General features: G+C 40.0%; 1 protein-coding gene across 2 annotated transcripts in view; it reads left to right on the top strand.

The window, feature by feature from the left end:
• The window catches only part of C4H20orf194 (chromosome 4 C20orf194 homolog), a 59,859-nt gene that overhangs the window by 8,496 nt on the left and 31,054 nt on the right, over nt 1–20,309 (top strand). For both annotated transcript variants that reach the window (XM_015862980.2, XM_015862981.2), the window contains exons 3-19: nt 232–351; nt 1,143–1,267; nt 4,985–5,081; nt 6,527–6,633; nt 8,021–8,098; nt 9,531–9,629; nt 10,077–10,132; nt 11,143–11,278; nt 13,046–13,127; nt 13,883–13,919; nt 15,847–15,934; nt 16,329–16,405; nt 16,614–16,658; nt 17,133–17,178; nt 17,480–17,591; nt 18,924–18,994; nt 19,743–19,793. In XM_015862980.2, the coding sequence (XP_015718466.1) occupies nt 232–351; nt 1,143–1,267; nt 4,985–5,081; nt 6,527–6,633; nt 8,021–8,098; nt 9,531–9,629; nt 10,077–10,132; nt 11,143–11,278; nt 13,046–13,127; nt 13,883–13,919; nt 15,847–15,934; nt 16,329–16,405; nt 16,614–16,658; nt 17,133–17,178; nt 17,480–17,591; nt 18,924–18,994; nt 19,743–19,793 (1,427 nt within the window). The remainder of the gene's footprint in view (nt 1–231; nt 352–1,142; nt 1,268–4,984; nt 5,082–6,526; nt 6,634–8,020; nt 8,099–9,530; nt 9,630–10,076; nt 10,133–11,142; nt 11,279–13,045; nt 13,128–13,882; nt 13,920–15,846; nt 15,935–16,328; nt 16,406–16,613; nt 16,659–17,132; nt 17,179–17,479; nt 17,592–18,923; nt 18,995–19,742; nt 19,794–20,309) is intronic.

Below are 20,309 nucleotides of genomic sequence, written 5' to 3'. Positions count from 1 at the left end.
CTGTAGATTTAGGTCGAGGGAGGAGTGAGAGTATGTAGCAACAAACTTGGAAGAACTCCCTATTCCCTCCCCATGCTTTTCCACTGTGTTAAACCAGAATGCTCCGTGACCGTGAGAAGGAGTTCAGATAAAACTCCTATTTAAACAGTTTTCTTCTTTGGGAAGAACCCAAGCTTTTCAAATGTTACTGTATTAAGACAGAACATCTCACATGTGATTTTGCTTTTGCAGGAATAGACAGTCGATACAATGAAGGCTGCAGGGAGCTGGCCAACTATCTGCTTTTTGGCTTGTATAATCAGAGTAACAATGACTTTGAAAGAACTGGTTTTCCTGAAGAAGTTCTTGATGGTAAGTAGCGTGTTTAGCATTTTTACCCATTCTTTCCTCTTTCTGGAGATGGAATGGGCTGGAAAAAGGGACTCAGCTCGCTCTAGTGGTATGGAAACTTGATTGAGAGCACTCCCAAAGAGCTCTTGTTATCAAATGTGCCCCACTCAGATGTTTTAAATGTGGAGAAATGTGCCCATTATGAGAAGTCCTGGTTCAGTTTGTTTGTACCTTTGTTATCAATCAGTGTGTGATAAAACCAGTGGAGTTTTAAAACACTCTTGGTTGTTTTTTTTCTTTTACTTGAATATATTTACCCATTTTTGTAATAGTTGAGAGGCAGCCAGTCACTGTGACCCTGCATTATTCCCTTATTTTCACAAAGCTTTGAGTATCCATCCTGTGCGCTGCAAGGCTGGTTTTCAGTTGGAGCAACCTCCTGATGTAATATCAGGCAAGAGCAGCTGTGGTTTACAGTTCAGAGTGCTGTGTGAGTGCTCATCTCTGACACTCTTGGCTCGTCCAAGGACAGGCTGATGCAAGTTCTTTGCAAGACTTCAGAATAAACCCACAGTTGTTCCAAACAGTGAAAAGTACTGTTGTAGTTGGAGCAGTGTATGGCTGCCAACTGATCCTTTTCAGAAAGGGAAAAAAAAGAAGTAGGGAATGATTGTTTATTTTAAATAGTTAAACAATTTCTTTTAATGAGGTACTGTATAGGGAAAGTGCTTTCTGTTCAGTTCCTGTGTTCATTTTGTGGTTGTACAACTAGAGTCCTGATGCTGGAATAATGCTTGTTCTGGTTGTTGCAGATATAATCATATTAATAAAACCTGATAGTGTCCATCTGTACTGTAACCCTGTGAATTATAATCATCTTTTACCATACGTGGCTTGCTGGAGGAACTTGCATTTTCACTGCCTAACTGAAAATGAGGTAAGTGGAAAAGGGATGCAGATAAGAAATGCATTTCAGTAATACCTTTCTAATGAACTCATTCGAAATGGAACTTTTATTTACATTCCTTCTTTCTCAGTTTCATACTCTATAGGGAATGATCTGCATTTACGTGTGGATTTTAATTTTCTTTTGCCAATGTTTGCAAGGAAAATATGTTTTGAATACTTGGCATTTTCTGGCACGCAAAAAGAAGTTGCTCCCCCACTAATTTACTCTTCTTTTTATATGACTCAGTGGTCTTTCAATGAGGAAAAACGTGGGCTAGAAGAAATGCAGGATCTGAATCACGTACATCAGTCAGCACTGTGGTTTCCAGTGATAGCTGTGTTTGCTATCAAAGCAGTGTTTTAATGCACTGTATGCCAGTAGTTTTGGGATATTAGGAAAGATTGGCTTAGTTAGGCATTTACAACCAGCAAACTCTATTATCTATCTTGATTTTAACTTTCAACTATTCCTTTCAAGTGGTATTAATCTCAGTAATGAGAAAGGCTGGGTTGTGACACTCACTTCAATCACACTGTGGCTACTGGATAAGAGTTTCATCTCCCACTTAAAAGCCAAGGTATTCTTAGAAAAGCTGCATGTATTGTAGTTATTCCAGTAATGATAGAGGGGTAAAGAATGAAAATAGTTGCCCATTCTCATTTCTTGCAGTGAATGACATGAGGGCTCATGCTAGTAGACAATTAGTTGCTTAGCTGCCAGGGACTGTGCCACTTTAAGATTACAAAGCAGCACTCTGCTATCACTGTATGCTACTCTGCAGGTAGTTCTGGTGCTTATTGAGGAGCAGAGCATGAACCTTTGTATTCCAGTTGAGGCTGGAGTAGTGTTCATTCAGTCCTGTGAAGGCGAGCTTCTTTTCCCCATTAAGTTCTGTTTAGTTACTTTTCTAAATTAGAGTGATGCTGAAATCTGAGGATGGTGTCTCAGGAGCCTTGATGAAAAAGGGTGAAACTAGTGGAAGAATAAATGGGGAGGTCAGGGAGACAGTAATTTTGTTCCCTTCTTCCAGCTTGAAATTGATGGTGATTACAATTAATAGTGTTTTTCTGGGTCTGCTTTCTACTGAGGTTGTATCCAGAATTATGAAATAGTCTAGGTTAGAAAGGACCTTCAGAAATGATCTTGACTAACCCTTTGCGTAATACAGGGTCAGCAGTGAGATCAGATCTAGTCTTTATAGCTGGGTGTTGAAAGCCTCCAGGGATGACGACATCAGAACTTCTCTTGGCTGCCTGGCTTACCATTAGTTGGCTGTCCTAATGGGGAAAGTGTTTTCTTTTATCCAATCTGTATGTCCTTTATTTCGATCATGCTCTTTGTTATACAACCTGCCAGTGCATAGCACTGTGAAGACCCTGTCTTTGCCATCTCAATAACTTTCTTCTAGATGTTGAAAGGAAGCTCTGAGGTGCAACCACAGCCTCCGAGCAATAACAGAATCTCAGTCTCTCCCCATAGGATGAGTTCTCCAGCCCCTTGGTGTGCTTGGTGGCTCTCCACTAAACTTGTATACCAGTCCCAAGCAGTATTCTAGATAGGGTCCCGTGAGTTCTGGATGGATAACTGCTTGCTGTTAAGATAGAAACAGCTGAACCGCAGGTTAAAACACAGCAAAACAAAATCCCAAACCTTGACCTCACAAGGTTTTTCTATTGTGAAACCCACTGCTGAAAGGACCAATCTTGCAGCGTGCCTGAATTCGGTCAACCATGCATTTTTGGAATGAAGAATGGAGGCATTCTTAACACACTGCTGCTAGCATAACTGCAGTCTAAGCTATTTAAAAATAAGCTGCATCTGCTTATGGGCTTCTGTGTGATTTGTCCTGGTAAGCAGTCACCTTAATCACACAGTGCTAGCTTGAAATAATGATCCAACTGGAAAGGTAAACTGTACAGAAACAAATGGAAGACTTTGGGTTTTCTGATGCTGAAAATACAGGGTTTATTTCATTGCATCACACAGCTCATTCATGCAGCAGCATTTCCTGTTATTTCTTAAGTATAAGAATTGCCAGTTTCCTAGATTACTTCTGATTTTAAAAAAAAAAACAACCCACACAATTAAAAGTCCGTTGCTGTGTTAATCTTTAGATACATCCTGTTTACACTAAGATTGCCTGGAGTGACTTCTAAGCAGCCTTCTTTTTCTTTTATTGGCAGTGATAGAAATAATTTTTGCTTGCTCTTCTAAAAAGTGAAACATTGTTCTGGAAATAAAGCAAGTGATGCCATACCTGGCTATGTAGCTCTTGATAAATCTGGCATAGCCTTTGTTTTTCCTCCTTTCCTGTTTGCTTGTAACTGGACCACAGGAACTTCAAGCAGTTCAGTAAACCCAAGTCTTACGCCTGGGTAGTGACAGTCCCTGCTATCAGTGCTAGCTGGGGGAGGTAAGAACAGAGCACAGCCCTGCTGCAAAAGGACCTGAGGATAATGGTGAATGGCAACTATATGTGAGCCAGCAATGTACCCTTACAGCCCAGAAAGCCGACTGGACTCTGGGCTGCATCCAAAGAAGTGTAGCCAGGGCTCTGAGCTGTGAGTGTCCCTCTTTGTTGCAGGAGAGTTGGACTGGGTGGTCTTCAGGAGCCCCATCCAGCTCAAACCATTCTATTACTCTAAGGTGAATATCCTGCCTTAGTGAAAGGACAAACATACAACTGAGGAATGCTTATTTTCAAAATGGCTGGGTAAGATAGGAGTTTATTGCCAAGTAAGGTAGGAATTGTATAAGCTTTCTGAGTATCATGACTGCATATACTGCACTGTTTCTATATATCTGCAATAATAGATAGCAAGCCTTTAGCATCCTGCCAAAAAAACACTTCCTGTTCTGTTGGCATTTCAAGTTTTGAGAAACTGGCAGTTGTTTTGTGTTTGGCTTTGACCTCAAACTTTGATCTGGTTTTCTGGGACAGAGTAAGGAACACATCATGGAAGAATTTGGGCTGCATCTTAAGTTCAGGCTTGTCTGAAATGAACTTGTTCTTAAAATAAATGTCTTGGGTATACCCTGAAGCTCCCAAGAGCTGCATACAGAAAGTTCTTAATCGTACAGTTTACATTTTGCAATGTAAAAATAAGATAAAAGGTAAGCAAAGCACCTCTGCCTTCTGATCGTGCTCTGAAAGGCAGGTGTCTCATGAAATGAGGTTGGCTTTGTCTTCTTTCCTCCTGCTTTTCCTCCATATACTGCTCCTTCAGTCAGGAATTAGTTCCTATTGTTTGCTTGTGACCTGAGGCGTAACTAGTCTGTTTTCCTGGTTTAATGCTGTTAATCTACGAAGACATTTCTTTTCCCCTTCATTTTCTTTGTGGCACACCAAGTGATACTCAGAATATCTTTTTATTGTTGAAAAATTATCAATCAGTTGACTTTCAAAAGATTTCACCAATTTCTGGAAAAATATGGTATGCATTTATGCCTTCATATAACCTTATTAAAAGTGTTGCTGTAAAGTTGGATTAAAAAATAAAGTCTCCATTGGCTTGAATGTACCCATGCCATGATGTAGTCTCCAAAACAGGGAGGTTAAAGAGGTTCTTATAGTTTTTTGGAAGCTGTAGGTAATGTTTTGGTGGATTACATGATATGACGCTTGCCATGAGATTAAAGCTCTACAATATATGTCGTCTTCATAGTAAAACTAATGGTCCAACTAATGTAAATGTTGTCTTTCAGTATGAAGATGAAGAGGCTGCAGAGGAGTTCAAGATTTCCAGCTTCGTAGACATGGTTCGAGATTGCAGTCGCATTGGTATTCCATACAGCTGCCAAGGTAGGTTAACTTGCTTTATGCTCGGAATAAATGTTCTGCAGCATGCAAGACAAGCATTTCAGGGAAGGAAGATTTCTTTGCCTTTGGTAAGAAATAAGGATTAATCTGTCCTTTTTTCCTGCTTAGGAATTGGGTTTCTTTCTGAAAAACGTTAGCCCACAGACTTGATCTGAAGAGTGAATGCTCTCAGTGTGAGACAGAGAAGTGATTTGCATTCGGAGGAGTGTGTTCTGCTACTACAGAAGTTCTCTGTTCAGATGGGAGCTTGATAAATGCTCCTTTATGTAAAGAAAGAATAAACATTTCGTTATGCAAGTTTCCTATTTTAGCACTGAAGAAACTGGGCTGTGTAGCTTCCTGTTATGATCTGTAGCCAGCCTTGCACTCTGAACAATTTAATCTTGTATTGTTTAGTAAAGTGTGTTTTGCTGTATCCCCAGTGGTGAATAATGAAGCAAAGCAATGTGTGTGCTTCACTGTGGGGTTTTTTGTCTGTAGTACAGTAGGTGAAAGTGGTTTTCTTGGTTTGGGTTTTTTTTTCTCTTAAGAAGAAATTGGAGAAATTGGCTTTTTTTCTTTTTTTTTCTTTTTTTTCTTTTCAATGACTCAGATCCAAACCAGACTACTTTAGTTAGCTTTGTTTTCTCAGTAACAGTCCTACATTTTCCCTCTGCATGTGTTCTTGAAGTTTAAACAGCATCTGAAAAACTTGTTGGTGTCCAAGAGCGGGTTGAATGGAGCCCTGGGCAACCTGGGCAAGTGCCAGATCTGGGGGTTGGTGGCCCTGCCTGTGTTAGGGGGGTGGAACTTGATGGTCCTTGGGGTCCCTTCCAGCCTAAGCCATTCTATGATTCTTTGCTTCCCCTAAGGAAAAGGTAATATGCTCTCACTGCCTGTGAAATCCTTAATGAGTTGTGAAGGATGAAGGCCTTTTGTTAGGAAATCCCTACGGAAGGTGCATGTCTTAGGGACGGTAATTATGCTTCAATTCAGATGACTTACAGCTCCGCTGATGAGTTTTGTTATGCCAGACTGAACAGTTTCCACTTCCTAGCCTAAAATTCTGACAAAAGTTGGGACAATTATGATTATATTTAACTTATGGCCAAAGAATAGAAGATTATGGAGTAAGCACTGCTTCTTGTCTGTTACCTAGAATTTGAACAAGTGCAGTTTTGCTAATGCTCTTTGAAATAGATTTTCAAGGAGGAGCAATACCTTTTATTAGGCTGATAGCTGGAAAAAGAGGACAAAATGTGAGTTGTGGAGGAAAAAGGAGTCTTCAAAAGTTGCTTTCCTCACCAAAACACGCTTCTAATCACATACTTGAAGTTGGACAAATGAGATAATCAAGAGCCCTTATTAGAATCTCAAAGCATTCTGACGTCATACAGGAGCTGACAGTATCTGTGAGAGAATGGTTACGTGACTCTTCTTTTTTGCAGGTCATCTACAGATCTTTGATATGTTCATTGTTGAGAAGTGGCCGATAGTGCAGGCTTTTGCACTGGAAGGAATTGGTGGTGATGGTTTCTTTACCATGAAATATGAAGTGAGTACTTAAGCTTTTCATTTTTTTACATCATCCTTTTTGAAACAGAAATAGATTCATGGAATCATTTTTAGCCAAAAAGTACCTTATGAGATCATTTGCTTCTGAATTGCTGCTCTTAGTAGGCTGAACTTTTAAGTTGGGTGTTTTTCCGAGCTGTGTTTTGAGTGTCCCAAGGATAGAGACGCAAGGCTCACCAAAAGACTGTTACGAGCTGTCCAATATTCAGTCCTGGCTAAATGGTTGTTATTCAACCTGGAGCCTTTTGCTGTGATTTAGAATGGTTTTCTTTATGTTCTGTGGTGTCCTAATAGCAGACACACAGCTCCTTCAGCTCTGCTAGCTGGGAGCAGATCTTTGAGTGCTATAAGAGAAGCTACTTAGTAATGAATACTGTAAAATGAGCTGAGAAAATGGCTGTTGCTGAGAAAGTCAGAGCAGTGAGCATGTTACCTCACTTCCAAGCCATGTTCCAGCATGACTTCTTGCTTCCTTCCTCCTTCAAATCATAAGGGGATTTCAAGTGGGAAGTGGCATTCTTAACTTTTTACATAACTGCTTTTGCATGGTCGTCTGTTGAGCAGCTGCTGTGTGTCACAGGCAGGGAAGGGAAAAACAATCTGTGGAGAGAGGTGCATTTGGGATTGCTGTAAATGACCTATAAATTAATGCTTTCTCAATTATTAAAATGGAATGGCTTCTCTTGACCCATTTGTAGCTCCTCAGACTTTCCTTCCCTCTGCTGTGCATTCAGTGCTGCTAAGTTAGAAAATCTGAAATCCAATCCATTTGTTTGAGATACCATTCTCTTGTTACGTTTCGGAAACGGTTGTCTTCATGTTATGAGGAGTTGAAATGACTCTGTAAAGCACTGAGGCTGGGAGGGCACATAGTACATGCAGAAGCAATTCAGATGCAGGTGTCCTTCAGGAATAAGTTTTTGAAGAGTGTTATTGCACGCATCATCCTAAAGCTTGGAAGAACGCAGTGCTGATTGCCAGGTTCAACCAGCTTTGTCTAAATGTCAACTTTGCATGTAATTTGAATTGGCTATTGTATAGCACTTGGGATCTGCAGAAAACTGACTTTTCCATTCTGGTTGTACCAGCTGCCATTATTCCTGTTTAACTGAGTTTTCAAAGGAGATTTGTTTGAAAGATGCAAGCAAAATGTTCCGCATATTGAAGCTGATGAGCGTTCAGAATATTTTCATCCTTCTCAGTCCATTCCTTTGTAACCAACAGTGGAAAAGTACTTCTGAATGCAGAGTTAAAGAGGACTGTGACTGGGCATTGTGCTGCAGATCTGTTTTCAATGCAGCTCGGATCTGTACGTCGGACATTTCTCATGGCATTCTTCACAGAATTACATTTAAAATATTTTTCAGTTAATGGATGTCAGCGTTGATTTGTGGAAAACATACAGCAAGATGGATCCTGTGTCCTTGGAGGATTTGCTCTTTGAGGTAATACTGCAAATAGCTGCAGAGTCTACAGAATTTGAATATATTGCAACTCTTAAAATGATAGAATCATAGAATGGCCTGAGTTGAAAAGGACCACAGTGATGATCTGGTTTCAACCCCCTGCTGTGTGCAGGGTCACCAGCCACATCCAGCCTGGCCTTAAATGCCTGCAGGGATGGGGCATCCACAGCCTCCTTGGGCAACCTGTTCCAGTGCGTCACCACCCTCTGGGTAAAAAACTTCCTCCTGATATCCAACCTAAACCTCCCATTGTCTCAGTTTAAAACCATTCCCCATTGTCCTACCACTGTCTGCCCCCATAAACAGTCATTTTCCCTCCTGTTTATACACTTCAAGTACAGGAAGGCCACAAAGAGATCTCCCCAGTCCTTCTCCAAGGTAAACTAGTCCAGTTCCCTCAACCTTTCTTCATAGGAAAATACCTGAGAGTCTTAAAAACATAGGAAAGTCCCTAAATGGCATTATTTAGGTCATGGGACTGCATATGAAGTACAGAGGGTTGTATGTTTGCGTGCATTAATCCTCCCTTTGTGGAAGGGGGAAAAACTGCCATACATGCAGCCATTCTTACTGGCAAGAACGTTTCTGTGATTGTTTCATAATTGCTTTAAGCAGATAACAGTGACACACAGTGGCTACCCTGGGAGCTCAGTGAAATACAAACACACACTGTAAAGGATTTCTCAGTTGATTGAGGTGGGCAGATCTCAGTGCTAGAAAACAGAGCCATGAATATCATTGGTCTTCACGAGTTCTCATGATGGACTTCCTGCATTCTGTGAACTGTCATAGAACACAGATTGGCCTGGGTTGAAAAGGAGCACAACGATCATCTGGTTTCAACCCCCTGCTATGTGCAGGGTCACCAACCAGCAGCCCAGGCTGCCCAGAGCCACATCCAGCCTGGCCTTGGATGCCTGCAGGGATGGGGCATCCACAGCCTCCTTGGGCAACCTGTTCCAGTGTGTCACCACCCTCTGGGTGAAAAACTTCCTCCTAATATCCAACCTAAACCTCCCCTGTCTTAGTTTAAAATACCTCTTGCACATGTTCAGGTGTTCAGAATAGGATGCTATTTCAGCTAGGGCTTCTTGCACAGCAGCTTATGGCAATCTCATCTCTAAACGTAACTCGGGTTTTCAGGAATTAAGGTTGTTAATTTATTCTTCAGTTTCTAGCTTGGCAGCAAAGTAAGGATGAAATCGAGTGAACTTAGAGCATTTCATATACATTTTTACTTTTTTAGTTAATAGCTAGAGGACATTTATGTTCTTTTGTTCTTGCTGTGTCATTGAACAGATTGTATTCTGTACTGCATACAGAAATGTAACTTGGGTTCATTGAGAAGGCATCAGTGCCTTCTTACTCTGGTGTAGCACTCAACAATTAATGTTGAATATTTTTCTTCTAGGATTTAATGACTTTCGAACATCAGTGGACCAACTTTTTTGCTAATTTTGACACTGAAATTCCCTTCATTCTGGAGCTATCAGAATCTCAGGCAGGGGAGGTATGTCTACTTCAGTTACTCTTTGAAATAATGGTGTAGTTTATACAGAGGTAATAATAAGCATTCTGAGTTGTTGCTATGTTTTCCCTGCCTACCCCTTCTCACCTTTTATGTTTGCGGAATCAAAGGCTATAGTTAAAGTTCACCACCCATCTTATCTATCCGTGGCACGGGACTGCATGATGTAATTGAGAGCTGAGTGCTCACTGATACTTCAGCTTAGTTGCCTTAGGTCTGCATGACACAGCTCTGTCTGTAGGTGGATCAAATATCATTTCAATGGGAGTTCCTGTATATGCCCTAACGAGTTGAGGCTTCACATGTTGAGTCTCAGGCATAACTTTTAGAGGAAAATTCAAGTTGGCTCTTGATAATAATGAGGCTAAATCACATCCTATTCATTTGCTTGTTAATCAGAATCATTTTTGTTTTTCTTCTTCTCCACAGCCTTTCAGAAGTTATTTCAGTCACGGAATGATCTCAAGCCATATAACAGATAACAGGTATTAGTCATTATTCCTTGTGAAATTGTGGTGTCTGGAGTTTCTTGATAGTTATTTCCATGTTTCTGATGCCATAAGAATGCTTATAATTGTTCTTATGGCTTGTTCTCATATTACTTTTTGTCCTTGCATATGTGAAGAGGCACTTTTACAAGGGGTACCTCAAATTTTCATGGGTTTTAATTCTGTAGAATATTACGTGGAGAATGTCACTATAAGATCAAGTCTTCTTTCTAATACAGTTGATTTCTTTGTGGTCAGATATGAAAAGAAACTCATGAATTTGCTGCTCAGGATATTTGTGTTTGAAAATTGGATCTTCATTTCTGATATACACGGCTGAAATATGGTGGCTGAAGAAGTCAGTGTACTATTGTATGTTACAATACAAAACCAGTGTTTAAAACAAGGCAGTTAAAAACCCAATCTCAGCCTATGTAAGTGGTTGAATTTAGGTCATCTTAGTTTTGTTTCAGCCCAGAATCCTCAGCAGAGAGAGGAGGGAGGTTTCTGTTGCAGAACCAAGCATTCAGCTGTTTAGAGCTAAATAAGGGTTGCTTAGCCCCTCAGCATCTGTGCAGATTCTTCTTTATTTGGAATTCCATGATGTTGAACTAACTCCACTGTAGATTGTTCTCAGAATTGTGTGTTATTTTGCATTTAAATAATGAAAAGCCTTGATCTCAACAGCTGAGTCACGGGCCCCAAGACAGAACTAAAAACAAACTGAATTTGTTGCATTCTACTGTACTTATTTCAGGGTTCTGAGGTATGCTATTGTGTACAAAATAAATTAGTCTTATTAATTCAAGTCCTTTTTCCATTGGAACTTGGTCTTTTCAGTGGGAAGGTTTGTGACTTTCATCTCTGTAGCTGCATTAAGATTTTTGTCCTGCTGTGAATGGGAGAAGTTGAACAGTTTGTCCATCACACTTGAAAGCTTTGATTTCATTTGTTGCTTCTAGTTTTCCTCCAGTGTCTGGGTAGTAATAGTTTCCTTTTCTCCTCAGCCCCAGCCGGCAGCCTTTCGTTCTGTTTGGTAGCCACTCAACGAAGGAAAACTTGAATTCTGGTAACTTCAATTTTCCATCAGAAGGACACCTTGTTCGAAACACTGGCCTTGGTGGGAGCACAGCTAAACACATGGTGAGGTTTTTCAGTAATTATCCAACACTTTAAAGCCGTATATGTTGTTTCCTTGGTATATTTCTGTGCTCTTAAAACACTTGTTTTCCATTAGTTAGGGACCCAATCCTTTCTGTAAGAGCATATATTGCCTTAATGCAGGGATAGGCTGCCTACAGAGGCTGTGGATGCCCCATCCCTGGAGGTGTTCAGGGCTAGGTGGGATGGGGCCGTGGGCAGCCTGATCTGATATTAGGTATGGAGGCTGATGGTCCTGCCTGTGTTGGGAGGTTGGAGTTGGATGATCCTTGAGGTCACTTCCAGCTCAAAACATTCTATGATTTTTAACAATCAGATGCTTTTTTCCTCTTTTTTCCCATTCAAAATATACTGGCTGCTTAATCATGGACTCCTGAAAGCAGTCCTTTAAACACTACTTTTTATTTCTTCTAAACTTGTGTTGCTGTAAATGTGTGGGTGAGGGAGAGGAAATTATAGTTGTGACACTCATCCTAGATGTAAAATCTTTGTCACAGTGGCACATACTGTAACTAACTTTGACGCACAGAGTTCAATTGAATCTCAATTATTTAGCTGTTTTGGGCTTCTTTTTTTATGATGGCTTCATAAGTACACAAGGGTGTATATATGTATATCCAAATTCCAGTGTATGTTTCAGGATCCAAACAGTTCATAACTTCAAAAAATCTTTCTGGTGTTCAACGAATGTTAAGATTAAGCTGTAAGATTAACTTGTTTCCATTTTCAAGTAAAAGCTTAGTTATAAAACATATCATGAGGTCGATGGCTTGTTGCACTACTGCGCAGGGGACGTAACTGGGGAAGCGGCCCCAGGGAATTCAGATCCTTTGCCTGGCTGGGCTGGGTGCATCAAGAAGGTAACTCGCAGCGAAGGAGGAGAGGTAGAGTGCAGCTTGCGTTGTGTAGTTCTCCCTGCTGGCTCATCTCTGTGCCTCTGGGAGTGTCCGTCAGTTGTGCGAGTCCAGAGTTTGTGCTGTTGAGAAGGTGGATGTGGTTGAGTACAGGTCACGTGGAGTGAACGTATGATTGAGGGATTGATGTTATGATCTTATCATGACATTTCACACATAGCTGCCTGGTGGATGGATGGATATGAATACTCCTGACACTTCACACGTGTCAGAGGCCTGAGAAAGAGTTGTGTTAGCATTCCAGTGAAATCTCATTCACCATTTGCTGCTGTGACTTTATTTCTTTGAAGACACCTCCAATTTTGTTTTTTTTTCTCCCCATGTGAACGTTGCAGTTGAGTCCATGTGTGATCTTTCATAATGCAAGTACAATTTTTTTATGATGCAGTACCTGCTCCATCTCTTATCTTGCAATTCTGATGTTGTTCTTAAAAAAGATGGTTTATTTACAGGTACAGGTGAAACTGTTTTAATAGGGTGTCATGAAAATAGTAAATAAGGCCAAGTGCGAGCATAGTTATCGGAACCTGACACACTTCCCTTTTCATGAGAAGAGCAGTTGGCATAGGAAGTTGAAAACGCATTCTTAACACTTATGGAAGTCAGAGCTCATCTCCCTTCCAAAGCCTTTGAATCGTTCAGGTCAAGTCAAAAATGAAATTTACCTTTGAAAACGTAAGTAGCTCTCTTTAAACCAGTGAAGTCTGTGTTGTACGCTTCCTGTAGTATATCAGTTGTTAGAATACTTAAGGGGAACTTAGTTTATTGTTAAGTATTACACCAATTCTTTATTTCGCTGAAGTCTCATTAATGTCTCATTAATACTGACCACTAGGTAGTGCAGTGTGTATCTCCAAAGGGACCTCTGGCATGTTCAAGGACCTATTTTTTTGGAACCACTCACATTCCTTTCCTGGGTAAGTACATTAAGCATACCAACTGATATTCTAAGGTAGTACCTCCCTTTGATTATTTAAGAGTTCCAGTTATTAAAAGTTGGCTTTGATTCCTTTATGAATGATAGGCCATGTGGTCTTTGTTCAGTGATTGATTATGTGGGTTTTTCACAGAGGGCAAAAGTGGAGGGACAAACCAAGGATCTTTGGAGAAATAGGGAATTCCTTGAGTCATTTTCACTCATCTTTCTATGGTTGAATACACTTGTAATATTAATCTTCCCTAATAAAAACAAGCTAAACAAAAAGAATTTAAAATTAGCTTGGAGTCTATGGAGGGATCTTCAGGTAAATTCAGTCTCTTTAGTGTTAGTATACCCCTCCAAATTGTATCCAGCTCAGAAAGTGTTAGAAGAGAAGGTGGTAAGAGATGCGAAAGACCGAAAAAACTGTAGCATGTATCTGTGCTAGTCATGCTTTTTCCTAGACTTGCAGTAATAGCAACTCTAGGAGACAGGACACAGCATGAGAGTCATCTTTGTTCTGACCCAGCGGAGCTGTGCTGGGAGTACAGGTCTTAATTCTTGCCCCTGTATGTACAGGCTCTACTGAGATGAGTTCATCTGTGCTTTGATCTTTGAATCTACAAACAAGTTGATATTACATAAAGCATTGGATGATTACACAAAGAATATACAGCAGAACTGCATGTGTCCAAGAGGTTTTGTGTAAATGCCTTCCAAAAGTGCTCAGAATAAACTTTTCTTTCTTTACAGGAAACGACAACGAGGTACACAAGAAACCTGAACAAGTGTAAGATGCCAACTTTATTCCTTAACTCTTCTTTGCTCTTTCAGTTTTGTTGCTGTAGGTCAAACCCCTTTTAGTCAGCAGTGGCTGTTGGCATTTTCAGAGCTACGTTTTTATTTAGAAGAGCATGAGTGTGAGAAGGTTGCAAAGGTTGCTAATGAGCAAAACAGGAATTGTTACGTGGTGTGACATCCCATCACCTCCACAATGAAACATGAAAGACAGTATTAGCAAACTTCTAAAGTCGCTCTGGATGGCAGGACCACCCCTTGGCATGTCAGCCAAGCCTTCTCATTTTGTGTCCTTTACAAACACGTTGAGTGGAAAGTAAACTTCTGCTTTTGTATATGTTTATATATATATATTTTGTAAGCTACAAAGCTTTCAGAGACTTTGACCTTTAGAAGGTAACGTGATCTATCCACACTGATTCCTGCTTTTCTTCCATAGAAGACAGTAGATAATCTACTTTGGGACTGCTGACAGTCTTAACAAACCAGGTCTTGCCATAGAAACTTCTTCCTCCTTACTGGTTAGGATATTTTCAGGAACCTCATTTTAGCAAGAAAGAAAAGGTGTGTTGGAGGGAGCCAGCACATCTTTTTGCTTTTAATGTTACCATTTTAATATGGGCAGAAGATTAGTTCGAATTGCAGCCCCTTGTGAGATGATTTCTTGGAACTGTTCTGAAGGATGAGGTTAGAAGAACAGTACCTCTAATAGGGGTTGTTTGAATTTATGAGTGTCTGTCTGGGCAAGTTTTGGTGCATTCTGAGGTGTCTTCATATTGGGTCATGCTTGGGAGCTTCAGGTGCTTTTTTCCCATCCTTCAGAAATGCTTTGCATAGGCTTAAATGCTGTATTGTTTTCTTTCTTTTCCCCCTCCATCCTTCCCTCATAGCAGTTGCAGAAGAGTATAGGTTAGCAGAAGTAGGGATGTGTTGTTGACCTCTTCATCTTTCTTTTCCAACTTGGAACCAAGACAAAAAGCTGATGCTCTTTCAGCTTAGCTGCAAGACAAGGGGCCGATGGTTCTTAGTTGGGTTCACATAATCTTTATTTCGTTCAGTGTAGTATTCACTCCAAAGAGAATTGGCCTAAGCTTTATTTAGATGTTTTCTAAAGGTGGTGACTGGCTCATTGTAGATTTGTCTTTTGCTTGACAATCTCCAGAAGGAGACAGTCTCCAAAGTTGGTTCCTTCTATTTACCAGTCTGCTTTTTGCAGAATGTGGGGCTACCATTCTATTTTGTTTGAATATTTATGGTGTGATCTTCAACACAATCCCAGTGGAAGTCAAGAATAAGACGTCTTTTTTCCTCGACTGATGAGAGCAGGGCTACGTTTTTGCCAAGGGTTTCTTGTCAAGATATTCTACACTTTGAGCAATACCAGTTTTTGCTCATTTTTTTTCTTCAAGCTGAGATATTTAGCACAAGCTGCATCTATAATCATTTGAATGAGGACTGGTTCCACATGAGGGAGTTGTGTGTTAAGAGGAATTGGAGAATCATTAAGTGACTGAGTGTGAGTTGGAAGGGACCTCTAGAAGTCAGCTGGTCCAAGTCCCTTGCAGTGAACAGGGCCACCTACATCTCTATCAGGTGTTCAGAGCCCTGTCCAGTCTGATCTTGGCTGTCTCCAGGGATGGGATGTCTACCACCTCCCTAGACAACCTGTGCCAGTGCTTCACTGCCCTTTTAGGAAGGAACTTTTTCTTTATATCCAGTCTAAATCTCCCCTTTTCTTGTCTGAAACCGTTTCCCCATGTCCTATCACAACAGACCCTGCTAAAGAGTCTGCCCCCTCCTTTTTTACAGTCCCCCTGTACTGAAAGACTGCTAACACTATATAAAAATGTTCCTTTTGAACAGTGGAAGAAACCAAATTCTATCCATCTAGTAAATGCTGTGTTTGTATTTCTCTTCAGTATGCTGTTGTCGCAAATATATACTGCTGTTGTAGAGGCTGTGCTTGCTGGCATTGAGTGCTATGCTAAAACTTCCACTGAATCCAAGGTAAATGAAGCACTGATTCTGTATGTTGTCATTGTTGATTTGGATTACTTGCAATGTAAGATTACATCCAAACACCCCCCCGTCCCCAAAATATTTCACGAAACATTTCAATCAGCTGCATAATAACATAATTAAGGTTAATATTGTGGCTTCCAACCAGGCTTTCTGTTAGAGAAACATCAGAGTATCTTACTATTTTACAGTTGTTTTTTATCTTTCATGAGTTTTCCTTACTTTATAGTGAGAAAAATTAGAGTTGTGAACAAATTTCTCTGGGTGCTTCTGTGTATTATTTCTTGCTGTGTGGTCTCTGAGTATGTTACAGGTGCTTTTGCAGTTGCTGGAATGTTGAAGCACAGGAAAAGGTGTTTTATTCCCAATTTCCTTTTTTCAGGCTAAGGAGGCAGCAGAGCAGATGCTGATGTCTGTGATGGACAGCCTGCATCTAACACAAATGAAAGCTGCATTGCGGTAAGGATTTTCAAGTACTTGTTGATCTACAAATTGTGTGTGTTAGCTTTGGGGGAGAAAAAAATAGACACAATGTTAATTAAATTTGCATGATCGGTGAATTTTGAGACTTCCTAATGCGTTCAAAACCTTTTACAATCATGATAAGTACTTTGTTTATTTAGTCACTCCAGCAATTATTAATCTGTTACTGCTTTTTGTTCTACAGCTCCAAAGTTGCTTTTCAAATTCAGGCTGTGAATAATCACGGAAGGTTTGTATCATTTCTTGTTATTAATGAGTGTCTTAATAGACTAAGTTTGTGGGTTTTGTTTAATCCAATGAGTTCATTGTTCCTTTTTGGAGACTGAAAAACCATTGCAGTTGATTATTTTGTACCAGATGCCCCAATTGCTTTTTTGTTGGGGTCAGTTGAATGCGTTTCTATCTCCAAGCCCATCAAATCTTAGAAACATCTTAAAAATAATTAAACAAGTGAGCAGAATATTTTTATTTACTCCATTAATCAGTAGAAGCAGCACGAGCACATCATGAGTTTCCATTTAAAATAGTGCTTTTAACTTGTTTAACCTTACAAGGTTGTGCTTTTTGATCCTCATATTGTCTAATTAACTAAAATGGCCTACACAAATAAGAGCATATGTTAAGATGAAACAGTTTTACTGTCTGTCATAAAGTCACTCAAAATGATCAGTCATTAAATGTTTAATTATCCTTTTTGTTCTAGAGTTACTCCATTAAATAATGAGGATAGCCTGAGTTTGATTAAAACAGTAAGTAAGCTGTTTAATATCTGCCTTATACATTTCTATTAGAAAACAGAGCTTGAGTGGCTCTTCTGGGTGGAGATAATTTGAGATGCTGAACCTGAGATAAGATGGACTTTGAATGTGAAGTCAGATGGTGTAATTTGGATTAAAATGTTAACATACAGTTAAAATCTCTATCTTTCCATTTCAAAATAAAAGCGTTGTGTTGAAGGAAGTAAAAAATACACAGGATCTGCTGCTTCCCTTGAAATATTTCAAGTTCTGCTTTCTCTTCCTTTCCTGTCCAACTGTTTGATTGCTACAGGCGTCTATGATGGTGTTTGACATTCCAGACTTGCTCACAGGAAGAGGGTGCTTGGGATCTGTTGTCTTTTCAGAGTCATTCCTAACATCACAGATACAAGTAAAAGAGAAAGGTAAGTAGTTGGAATTTTAATGCTGACATTGTCATACTCTGAACTTTCTTGCTGAGGAGTAGCAAAGTGGCTTCTGATGGATGTTAATTAACCTATGTTAATCTAAACATAGGTTTAGATTACATCTAATCTAGGTTTAGAAAAGATCTAAATGTTTTAGCTTGTAGTAATGATTGTCTTTTGTCAAGTCAGTTTCTCTGAGCTCACTGAAATGTCTTTGGTTTTGTAGCTGCCTTGTCCTGTGATAGGGCTGGGGTGACAGAATCCAAGTGTAGTAACCTTCCCGAATTTCCTTCAGTCTCAGTGAATGTTTGTTGCTGTGGCTCACTTTCATCACTCTGTTACACTCTTATACGATATGCTTTAATTTCACTTGCTTTTTGCTGGGAGGCTAAAATGAAACAAAGTGATATGGTCACAGAATGGCCTGGGTAGAAAAGGACCACAATGATCATTTGGTTTCAACCCCTCTGCCATTTGCAGGGTTGCCAACCAGCAGACCAGGCTGCCCAGAGCCACATCCAGCCTGGCCTTGAATGCCTGCAGGGATGTGGCATCCACAGCCTCCTTGGGCAACCTGTTCCAGTGCGTCACCACCCTCTGGGTGAAAATCTTCCTCCTAATATCTAACCTAAGCTTCCCCTGACTCAGTTTCAAACCATCCCCCCTTGGCCTATCGCTGTCCACCCTCATAAACAGTCATACTCCCTCACTTGGTTTTGGAATAATCTTGGTTTAAAATACAGAGCATTGAGTGATAGCTTTACCAAGTGTGTGTTTCTCAGACTGTTTACCCATCTCAGAGAAGCATAGTTATTAAGGTAGTCTGGATAACATCTATGAATTCTTGTATCCAGATATGCTGTGAGGTTTTTAACTGTGTGAGATGGGATGATGCCTTTGGTAGGAAAGAGAGCAGAGGAGGAAGCATATCGTTGTAAAAAACTACTATTATGAATATATTGGTTAGAACTGTGTAGTCCATCTTCAAATAGAAGTCTTTGACTGCAGTTTGGGATGGATTGCAGGCAGGAATTGGGGGGGAAAACCTGTATCTTAGGCCATACTGTGAGCTAGAAAGGGGTAGCAAATAGCTGAAAAGCTGCCTGTGGTAAGAGGTACACCAGGGTTCCTTTTGGTATCGTATAGTGGTTCTGGTTGTGTTACTACACAGGAAGACTGGGAGCTGCTCCACTGGGAAAACCTCATTTACAAAATGAGTCATAATGAGGAAATTTGTGTTCTACAGAGGAATTTCCAGTTGTTAACATTAAACAGTCTGAAGTATATGGACGGTGTATACTACTCTGCTTTCCATTTACTTCCCTGCAGATGGCAGTATTAAATCAGAAACCAGCCACATAATACTGACCGCAGCTATCCCGCGATACGCATCTTGGCTGGTCAGTATGCAAAAACTTGTTCCAATTTTTGTCTGTAAATACGAATTGACAACTGAAAACTCGTTTTAAATGTATGGATATATGGAGGGGAATGTATAGAACCCATGCATTGAAACAGAATTCTGTGATGCTTTGGTTTTTTTGTTTGGATAAGGAGCGTGTAACTTCTAAGTGGAAACAGAATCATAGAATCACAGGCTGCTGTTTCCACTCATTACAAGTTTAAATCCTTTTCGCCACTGCTTCAATTCTGAGCCATGAGAAGGCAAAAAGGTGTAACTTAAGAGAAATCTGCTTATTGTGGGGGCACTTAAGGTCAATTCGGTGTCTGCCTCTACTTCAAGGTCTGCTTTTTGACCTCTACTGTAGGAACTGCTAGAGAGATATTTCCTCTGACATTATGAATGTTCAGAAGATGGATGACACCATGTTGGCAATCCCTACTTCTGAACCACTTTAATAATAGTGTGTTTAAAAAGACTGAATAGGATGATCTCCTGTGTGTCTGTGCAACACAATTTTAGTCCACGTGGGAGAATTTAATGGGGAATATCCCCTTGAATATATCTCAAAGAACTACTTCAGTCCTGTGGTATTGAAAATCACAGGGCTGTCTTTGAAGCAGTTTTGTCTCTGGACTTTTAACTGTGGTCTTTTTTTTCCCCCGAACCTTCTTGAATGCTTTGCATTTTAAATTAACCTGACTTTATCTACTCACTGCACAAATGGGAATGTTTTCTGGCTACAGGTCGAAGATAGCGATGTGAAACTGTCTGAAAAGGCCCAGCTAATATTGAAGGTAAAATTAAACACTTCAGTTAAATTAATGAGATTACTTTTCTCAAGAACTGATATTCTAGAAACTTTGCTAGTAAAGTTGGCATCAAATATGCATCTTATTCCTCTTCTATGTCAGAGCTGTCTGTTCTATCTTGTGCTTTTCAAACCCTGACCTACAGAAGAAGTAAATATATCATATGTACAGGTTGGTGGTTTGCTTTCATTGAAGGGATGACAAAACACAAGAGCACAAAGATTTAGTAAGGCTGAGATTGCATGGGAGTCTCACTAAGCATTACCCATGGGCTTCTTGTGTTCCAAAAGAAGAATGACGACAAAACCAAACCTCAGAGCCGCTCTACATGCAACTTTCTTATAACTTAATTAGGATGCTAAAATGTCTAAAGGAAAACACTTCAAGCAGTATGAAAAATAAAAGAATTTAGGATCTGGGAACATCTTAAACCACACAAGTTTCACATTTCTGGTTTAATTTGCGGCTTCCAAGAATCTTCATTACAAATAGATTTATTTT

This window comes from Coturnix japonica, chromosome 4 (genome assembly GCF_001577835.2).
Source record: "Coturnix japonica isolate 7356 chromosome 4, Coturnix japonica 2.1, whole genome shotgun sequence".
Classification (NCBI taxonomy): Eukaryota; Metazoa; Chordata; class Aves; order Galliformes; family Phasianidae; genus Coturnix; species Coturnix japonica.
This window is presented reverse-complemented; position numbering and strand designations above follow the sequence as displayed.